At 55.0% G+C, this 8623-nt stretch overlaps 3 protein-coding genes across 3 annotated transcripts; 2 read left to right on the forward strand and 1 right to left on the reverse strand.

Annotated features, from left to right (window-relative positions):
* The first annotated feature begins 630 nt into the window (after positions 1-630).
* Positions 631-2755, forward strand: LOC100843739 (ETHYLENE INSENSITIVE 3-like 5 protein). Its single transcript, XM_024455546.1, has one exon. It carries the CDS (start codon positions 813-815, stop codon positions 2214-2216), a length of 1404 nt encoding a protein of 467 aa, XP_024311314.1. The 5' UTR covers positions 631-812; the 3' UTR covers positions 2217-2755.
* Positions 2756-2931: 176 nt separating this feature from the next.
* On the forward strand, positions 2932-5018 carry LOC100844042 (probable glucan endo-1,3-beta-glucosidase A6). The gene is made up of 2 exons (XM_003581257.2): positions 2932-4424; positions 4898-5018. Exons 1-2 carry the CDS (start codon positions 3044-3046, stop codon positions 4936-4938), a joined length of 1422 nt encoding a protein of 473 aa, XP_003581305.1. The 5' UTR covers positions 2932-3043; the 3' UTR covers positions 4939-5018.
* A 1981-nt stretch (positions 5019-6999) lies between these two features.
* LOC100842091 (chlorophyll a-b binding protein CP24, chloroplastic) lies at positions 7000-8255 on the reverse strand. Its single transcript, XM_003579837.4, has 2 exons — positions 7945-8255; positions 7000-7845 (listed from the first exon to the last, which is right to left on the reverse strand). Exons 1-2 carry the CDS (start codon positions 8163-8165, stop codon positions 7296-7298), a joined length of 771 nt encoding a protein of 256 aa, XP_003579885.1. The 5' UTR covers positions 8166-8255; the 3' UTR covers positions 7000-7295.
* Between the last annotated feature and the right edge of the window lie 368 nt (positions 8256-8623).

The following is an 8623-nucleotide window of genomic DNA, read 5'->3' on the forward strand; positions in this document are numbered from 1 at the left end:
AAGTCATGTTAATTGGGGGAGATAAGTTCAACATCTTAATTGGGGTAAAATCTGGCCCAATTTTCGCTAAATGGTGTAAGATTAGAGAATTTCTACTAAATGGAATAATTGTTGTCAAGAATTTTAAAACTAGGGGAAAAAAGGATACGAGGGCCCTTTCCGTAGAACATTTTTGCATAGTGCTCTGCTCTGTACTGTGCAACGTCGGGAACATGGACGAGACGTAGTCTTTATACCTACTTTTTTGCCACTCTTTCAGCCTACTTAGTTGAGATCAATCAACACTAGAATTCCCTCTTCATAGGAAGTAGTTGAGAGCAATCAGCACAAGAATTCCCTCTTCCACAAAGAGAGATCAGCACAACTGCGCCACCATAGTTTGGGGAAAATCGACACATTCGGCCATATATTAGAACATTCTAGTAGCGCACAAGATTAGTTTGGATAGGACGAGCATGCATGGATGATGGATCTTAAATTAATGTTGACTGACTCCTTAACAGCCTGAAACGACGTGCATCTTCTCAATCTTATCTTCTTCGTCGTCTCTTAATTCGTGAAGAGATTTTTACCTGTATGGCTGTATATATCTCGTGAGGCATGACCCAAACCATGTGCGCGGCCGTTGGCGCTACATACTACAGAGCTCAAGGCAAGTGATACCGCCATCACGCCGACGTGCCGCGGCTCGGATCCCTAGACGCTTCTACATTCTTCTGCGCCTCTGCGGCACGTATAAATTCGATGCCCGTCTACGGCCGGCACGTCGAGTTGCACGGCGCCACGGTGCTAGCTAGCGGTACGTACATCCCATGGCAAGTCCCAACGTCAGCGACGACGAGAACTCTGCTCCTACTCTCCAAGAGCTGCCACGGCCAGCCATGGACAGAGGCAAGGCCAAGGCCGCCCGCCATGCCGCGGCTATCGCCGCAGACGCAGAGCCCGACCAGAACGAAGAGCTGTTCAGCGAATCAGAGTCAGGTTCAGAGTCTATCGAGATCGCCGACCTCAAGAAACGCATGTGGAAGGACCAAATGCTTCTCATGAAGCTCGAGGGCAGCTCGGGCGGCCATGACCGGAGAGCCGGCGCGCAGCGGCCAGCAGCTGGCTCGCACCTGGCCCAAGCCCAGAAGGACTCAGAGACGCCCGAGTCACGGTACCGCCGCAAGGCGATGCTCCGGGCGCAGGACGGCGTCCTCCGGCACATGCTCAGGATGATGGAGGCGTGCAACGCGCGGGGGTTCGTGTACGGCATCGTGGACGAGGCCGGCGTGCCCGTGTCCGGCTCCTCCGACAGCCTCCGCGGCTGGTGGAAGGAGGACGTCGGGTTCGAACGGTCCGGCCCGCTCTCCTTGGTCGGCCCGGGGACGGCGCACGGGAGCCCGGCGTCGTCGTCGTTTCTCCACGGGCTCCTCGACATCCAGGACAGCACGCTGGGGTCCCTGCTCTCGGCGCTCATCCAGCACTGCGAGCCCCCTCAGCGGAGCTTCCCGCTGGACCGGGGCCTGCCGCCGCCGTGGTGGCCCACGGGCCAGGAGGTCTGGTGGGGCCTGCAGGGCGAGAGCCAGGCCCATCAGGGCCCGCCGCCGTACCGGAAGCCCCACGACCTGAAGAAGGCGTGGAAGATCTCCCTGCTGAGCGCGGTGATCAAGCACCTGACCCCGCGCTTCGACCAGATGCGCAGGCTCGTGTGGCAGTCCAAGCGGCTGCAGCACAGGATGAGCGCCAGGGACGCCGAGACCTGGTCCAGGGTCATCACCCAGGAGGAGGCGCTCGACCGCCAGGTGCAGCGTTCGCTGCAGATCACGCCGCTCGACGAGGACGACAAGGATTCCGCCGTCGGCGATGGTCCGCGGGAAGCGGTACGCGGCATGCACGTCGACAAGCGCAAGCGCCAGGTCGTCGGCAATGAGAGCGCAGGTGGAAATCTCGACACTGGCGTTGGCGCGGAGCCACTGGCGACGCTATCGGGCATTGACGGCGTCGCAGAGGCCGACCGCAATTCCATCGACGAGCTCATGAAGATGTACTACAGCTGCCTGCAGGGGACAGACGGTGGTGAGCAGGACACCAAGGATGTGGTGGCCGTCGGACGTGGAGGTGGAGAACAGAGCAACACTCCTGCCGAGAACGCTCCGCTCGACGCCGATCAAGGTGCATGCCGATATGCCGCTTCAAGGTTTCCTGAGCGTCGCCGATGTGATGGACATGAATGACTTCCCAAGCAGTCCGATCTGGCACTGGGGGAGTTCGGATTTGGATTAGTGTGTTCATAAATACGGAAGAAGTTTCTGATCAACGCGGTGCAGTTCAGTCTACCTGACAATTGCTCTAGTGCTCTGCTGTCTTCGTTTTCGGCAAGTCACTCCTATACACGCGCACTGAATTAGTGAATTTATCAGGTGGGTGTTGTAGCCTCGTGATTGTGAAGGACGGAGCTGGATCTCAGATATGCACCTACTGGATTTCTTCCGGCATGCAACCCGTCGTCTCTGTCCAAACCTAGTTCTGCTCCGTTCAGATTTCAGAACTAGTCTGATCAAAAAGTGTGGATGACCAACTGAGGACTGATCGATCTCGATGCACGAGGGTGGCATAGAAAATGGATTGTTGCTCCTGATCCAACGGATACACATGGGTTGTATGTGTTTTATGGGTACCGTTTTGTTATTGACTTGTGATTTGTGAATTATGATGACCATGTATCGTTGCTTGTGTATGGGTCTATGGGATAAGCTAACGGGTCAAGCCTTGAGATCGATGCCTTCACCTGCTGCCGTTATCGTATTAGCCCAGTTTCTCTTCTTTAACACTCGAATCTTGCAACTTGCTAATAGAAGATAAATTTCTTCATATATGAATGAAAATTTGAGCACTCCAAGGCAGTTCAAAAAAATCGTGTGACTCGCATCACCTAGGATGACAAAGCTTGCAACTTCCAAACAGTCTTTATAAACACAGGCGAAAGCATACTCGTAGTGGGTGGGAAAACCACTCTCTAGTTCCATCGGGGAGTGAATCGGGGTTCACATCCCGCGGCACAATGACAATGTCACCTTCCATCGTCGTCGTCGCGCTCAACCTCCTCCTCTTCCTCGCCGATGCGGCGCTGGCCACGGAGCCCGCGCACTTTCTTGGCGTCAGCTACGGCACGCTGGGCGACGACCTCCCGCCCCCGCACGTGGCCCTCGAGCTCGCCAGGTCAGCCGGCGCTGCCGCGGTCAGGTTCTACGATTCCAACGCCACCCTCCTGGCCGCGGCCTCCTCCTCCGGCCTTGGCTTCGTCCCGGGCGTCCCCAACGAGCTCATACCCTCCCTCTCCGCGTCCCGGCGCGCCGCGGACGCCTGGGTCGCGTCCACGCTCCTCCCCTTCCGCCGCAACCCCCGCCTCCGCTACCTCTTCGTCGGCAACGAGGTGCTCTCCGACCCGACCACCAAGTCCCGCTGGTCGCAGCTCGTCCCCGCCATGGCCAACCTCCACCGCGCGCTCCGCCGCCACGGCCTCGGCCGCGTCAAGGTGAGCACCACGCTGGGCATGGACGCTCTCGTCGGCCAGAACGTGTTCCCGCCGTCCGCGGGGGTGTTCCGCCCGGACATCGTCGACGTCGCCGTGCGCCCGCTCCTCGCCTTCCTCGAGCGCACCGAGTCTTACCTCTTCGTCGACACGTACACCTACTTCACCTGGACCGCGAACCACACCGTGGTGCCGCTCCCCTACGCGCTGCTCGAGGCTTCGAAGTTCCGGTACCACGACCCCGGCACGGGGCTGTCGTATACCAACCTCCTCGACCACATGCTGGACGCCGTGGTCGCCGCCATGTGCGGCGCGGGCCACTGCGGCGTGAAGCTGGCGCTGGCCGAGACCGGCTGGCCCAATGCGGGCGACCTGGACCAGTTCGGCGCCAACGTGCGGAACGCGGCCACGTACAACCGCAACGTGGCGCGGCACCTGGCGTCCGGGGCCGGCACGCCGCGGAGGCCCGGGATGATGCGCATGCCGGCGTTCGTGTTCGCGCTCTTCAACGAGGACCTCAAGGGAGGACCCGGGACGGAGCGGCACTGGGGCCTCTTCTACCCCAACAGCAGCGCGGTGTACGAGGTCGACCTGTCGGGGCGCCGGACTGCCGCGTCGTCGTACCCGCCGCTGCCTCCGGCGACCAACGACGCGCCGTACCCGGGCAAGCTGTGGTGCATGACTAAGAAGCTGGCGAACGGGACGGCGGTGCGGGAGCAGGTGGCGGCGGCGTGCAAGGACGAGGCCGCGCTGTGTGATCCCGTGCGGCCCGGCGGCCGCTGCCACCTGCCGGACACGGTGGCCGCGCACGCCAGCTACGTCTTCAGCGCGCACTGGAACAGGTTCAGCAAGCAGTACGGTGGCTGGTGCTACTTCGCCGGCCTCGCCGTGGAGACGACCATCGACCCTAGTGAGTCAAGAATTCAAGGAAAAAAATGCTGCCCGTCTTTTTTTTTTTCACTGGCGGCAAGTCGCCGGCAACGCAGCACACGCTAAGGAAAATGTATTACGTTGTGCTTACAATTTTTTGCATGTTTGTTACTCCCTCCAATCCATATAAGTGATAGACACTTATTATGGATCGAAAGGAGTACAACATTATTTATAGTTTTGCTATTCTATCAGATAACTGAGAAATAGTTACTATTAAGTCGAAACCCTGATAGGAAATTCGTGTCGGTATAAAGGGATGAGAAATCATCATCCAACCACTATGAACATTATACTTAGGATAGACCATTTCTAAATTTGAAGTCAATTAAATTGAGAAGTAGTAACTTCCGGATTAACTACATTCGTGCCTTTTTGTACACATTTAGGCAAACTCGGGCATACTTCTCCTTGCCACATTTGAACAATAAACTCTTTTGCTTCCTTTTTCAGGTCATGGATCATGTAGATATCCCAGCGTTATACCTGGCTGAAAAAGGCTCAGCAACTGCTACGCCCCCATGAAATAAGATCATCAAATGAACAATGGATGATCCGATCTATCTTGTTGTAATCTATTTTCTACATCTACATTCCTTCCGTTCGAAAAACTCGATTTTTACGTCTAGCTTACGCACAGCAGTGGAAAGTAACTAGCTGCTTATAATTTGGGGGGAATTACATCTTTGCTTATAATTGCTAAGTCTGTTCTCTGTTCCCGCAAAAAAGAAAAGAAAAGAGAAGATGTGTTGTTCTCTCGACGTTTTTCTTTTTGCAGGGAGTTGTTCTCTCAACTTAACAGCGTCCAAAAAACAATATCTAAGAAGTCAGACTTATGAATGTTTATTGTTCTAAGTGTTTGAACTATTTCTTGTAAATAAGATCAATTTTGTGACATGTGTATAGAAGACAAATTTAGTGCTCAATTTTTTTTGGCTTTTAGAGCCTCAAGATTTGTTGTTTTCGTTCAGGGAACAAGAATGCTTTGTTTTAGATGAAATTTACATGCACAATTCAAGTAGACATGAGTATTCATATGAGTTTTTTTTTTACACTTTCAGATTAAGTTTTTTTAGGAGATTTTATTGCATTGCCAATAAGACATGTTCTCGAGAACCCTATCTCGAGATGCAGAAATTAAAATGCATCGATGATTCTTTAACTTGGCAGCTGAGTTCAGTTTAGTCCACAAACTTGAAATATTTCAACTGGCGCCTAAATTTGTTGGGTGTGGGTTCACTCTAGTCCAAATTGAAATCATTGACCGAAACATGACCCTACCGTGTTGACCTACACAATGCCCACGAGCTGAACACGTGAGGAAGGCGATCACCTTGACCAACTTGACCTGGCAGTGTAATTTGCGGAAAGAGCCTTTAGTTTCTGCAACGTCACACTATAAGCCTTGACTCCTCCGTTTCGAAAAAAAAATAAGCCTTGACTCCTGTGAAGCGTAGCTGAGGCGAGCTGAGCTACGTGGCAATTAAGCGCGAACACTCTGTTGACATCAGAAGGCGTTGATTGTCTTGGGCTCTGTTGATGGAACCACGAGGTGGAATCCTACTATGACGAACGCTAGGGACATGTGTATGTGCGCGCCCTTGCAACGCATCCCTCGGTATATCAACTTTGCATTGTGTCGAGTTTTGGCCACCGTATTCAAGCTTGACTAAACTGAACTCGCTTGCCAGGTTTAAGGTGCCAACTGAAATAACTTTCAAATATATTGACTGCAGTAAACTGCACATGGCATCTCACCCTTTGCAGGCGAGGTGTCGTCGTGCAGTCACGTTGCATCTCACCTTTTGCAGGCTAGGTGTCTCCAAGCGAAAGCTCAGGTCCGGTTTTTTTGGATCGGGCAACGGTGGCGTCTTCGGATGTCGTGTCCTCCTTGGAGGCGTTGCCTCTGGAGCCCTTGCCTGGCGGCGGAGGTCTGCTTCTTGCACCGGGCCGGGCTTGGATCTTGGCCGGGGATGGTGGCTTCGAGCAATACAGGCTGGCCTTTGCGTGAGCCGTTCCGGTCAGGGCAGCCTTCTTCTTGCTCCGGTCGCCGAAGAAACCCAATTCTGCCTACCTTCTCCTGGCGATAGGATCTGCTCCCTGTTCTGTGTCGTTGGAGCGGGAGGGGGTTTGCTTTTGGCAGTTGTGGCTTGCTCTTCGGTTTAGTCTTGTGTTTGCTTGTGGTTAGGGTTTTTGCACGGCTTTCCTTGAATAAGCCGTGTATTGTCTTATAAACGGGGTCAATTCTTTCTTCTAATTGAATCGTGGGTATCGACCGTTTGCGTCCTATAAAAAAAAACTGCACACGGCAATTTTATGGGGATGCAGATCGTTCGGCAGGTAAGGCTAGAGAACGAACACCGTGCCCTGGTTCCTTCCTTGAAGTTTCAGATAACTTAGTGATCCTGTCAGTTTCCAATTCCAGAGCCAACAGTAGTTCTAGTTGGGGGCACCCTTTACGATTTTGTAGACAAACTTAGCATCATCTTGTGATCTGCAGTTAAGACTTTGGTAGTGTTCCAGCTTGAGCTGATGCAATGTTCTGAAAGACTTTGTTGCGGATCAACCAAATGTCTAACTCATCCTGCCTTAATTAAAAGTACAGAACCCAGACTTATATTACATGGTACATTGGTACATACACTGGAAAAAGGAGAGAGTACTACTCCTTGATTCCCCATTCGTTTCACATACACCACCCATGAGAAGTCATGGAACACATAAACTTCTGCTTCTTCTTCCACCTCTAGCCGATGTCATGGTGCCGTTCTGATGCAGTGCAACAATTTTAATCCTCACCCACCACCACCAGGCGCGCGCACCGCAAACCAAAATTCGTAGCCGCTGTGTCTTATAGGCCGAGCGCGCCGAGCGGCGTCTTGCCCTGTCCGGCCTCGAAGTAGAAGATGAGCATGGCGAGCATGGCGAGGCGCGCGTGCTTGATCTCGGCCAGCTTCAGCCGCTCGAGCTTGTCGGTGTCGGGGATGTAGACGCCGTCCTTGGTGTCGCCGCCGAGTCCGAGCGGGTCGAAGAACTTGCCGCCGGGGTATCCTTGATCGCCCGTGGAGTTGGCGAAGTTGTCGGCGGTGCGAGACCACGGCGTGGCCCACTCCACGGCCTGGGAGTCCGGGTTGAAGAAGTCGACCCACCGCTTGGACTCCACCCACCCCATGAGCAGCAGCTGGGTGCCGAGGAGCGACCCGAACGAGAAGGGCGCCACGGCGCCTGGCTGCGCGCCGGCCTCGAACCACGGCACGCCGCTGTAGGCCTGCCCGACGAAGATGCCCAGGACGGCCGCCATCGCCCACCGCCCGTGGATCAGCTCGGCCTCCCTGTACCACTTGAGGAACGCCGGGTCCTTCCCCAGCCCCAGCGGGTCGAAGCCGAAGTCACCGGGGAGCCTGCGTTTAATTCATTCATTTCACCACCCGCGCTCAGTCTCTTTCCCAGTGCAGTAGATTGTAGAATCCAGAGCGAAGGGGGAGGCGAGGAGGACTTACGAGCCATCGAGCCAGGACGGGTTGATGAACTCGGCGTCACTCTTGAAAGCGGGGATCCACGACTTCTTGGCGGCGGCCGCGGCGACGACCACCACGCGGCGCGTCGCGGGCTTCGCGGCGGCGCCGAAGGAAGCGGCATTGGCGAGCGCGCGCCGAGCCCCGAGGAACGGGTTCTTGAGCACGGCCGCGGAGGCGGTGGCGGAGGTGGAGGCGAGCGCCATTAATCAAATCGTTGGTCCGAGCCCCTTGGGCGCGCGGCGGAGGCAGAGTGGCTGGTCGGAAGGAGGGTGCAAGGATTGCAGGGATGCAACGACGGTTTTGATGTTAAATCGTGGCGCTGCGGCGCGGGGCAGCCACAAGATGCGGGCGAGGAAATCTTGGTGCGGTAGGATGGATAGAGCGCTGGCCAATGGGGAGCTGGCGCCATCGGATTCGGCTGCGCCGGTGGACGCCGCGTGGACAATATCCTGGCCAGTGATGCTTCTGGTGATCTGTGGGGACGGGCTCCCTGTTGATCCAAGGATCTCCGTGGTGACGAGCGAATGAAAGAGGTTCGACCCATCACCCATGGCGTTGTCACTATTTTAGGTGCTCGTATAGCGAGGTGACGTCATCGTGTCAGCAAACAATCTCACTCATGTCTAATCTCATCTAATATCCCTCCTCTAAACTACCATTC

Source organism: Brachypodium distachyon, chromosome 5, assembly GCF_000005505.3.
Source record: "Brachypodium distachyon strain Bd21 chromosome 5, Brachypodium_distachyon_v3.0, whole genome shotgun sequence".
In the NCBI taxonomy this organism is placed as follows: Eukaryota; Viridiplantae; Streptophyta; class Magnoliopsida; order Poales; family Poaceae; genus Brachypodium; species Brachypodium distachyon.

Excerpts from the sequence above, each read along its gene's own strand:
- LOC100843739 (XM_024455546.1), top strand. The coding sequence starts at position 813 with ATGGCAAGTCCCAACGTCAGCGACGACGAGAACTCTGCTCCTACTCTC.
- LOC100844042 (XM_003581257.2), top strand. The coding sequence starts at position 3,044 with ATGACAATGTCACCTTCCATCGTCGTCGTCGCGCTCAACCTCCTCCTC. Across the intron at positions 4,425-4,897 it reads GGAGACGACCATCGACCCTA|GTCATGGATCATGTAGATAT; the intron begins GTGAGTCAAGAA and ends TTCCTTTTTCAG.
- LOC100842091 (XM_003579837.4), bottom strand. The coding sequence starts at position 8,165 with ATGGCGCTCGCCTCCACCTCCGCCACCGCCTCCGCGGCCGTGCTCAAG. Across the intron at positions 7,846-7,944 it reads CCGTCCTGGCTCGATGGCTC|GCTCCCCGGTGACTTCGGCT; the intron begins GTAAGTCCTCCT and ends AATTAAACGCAG.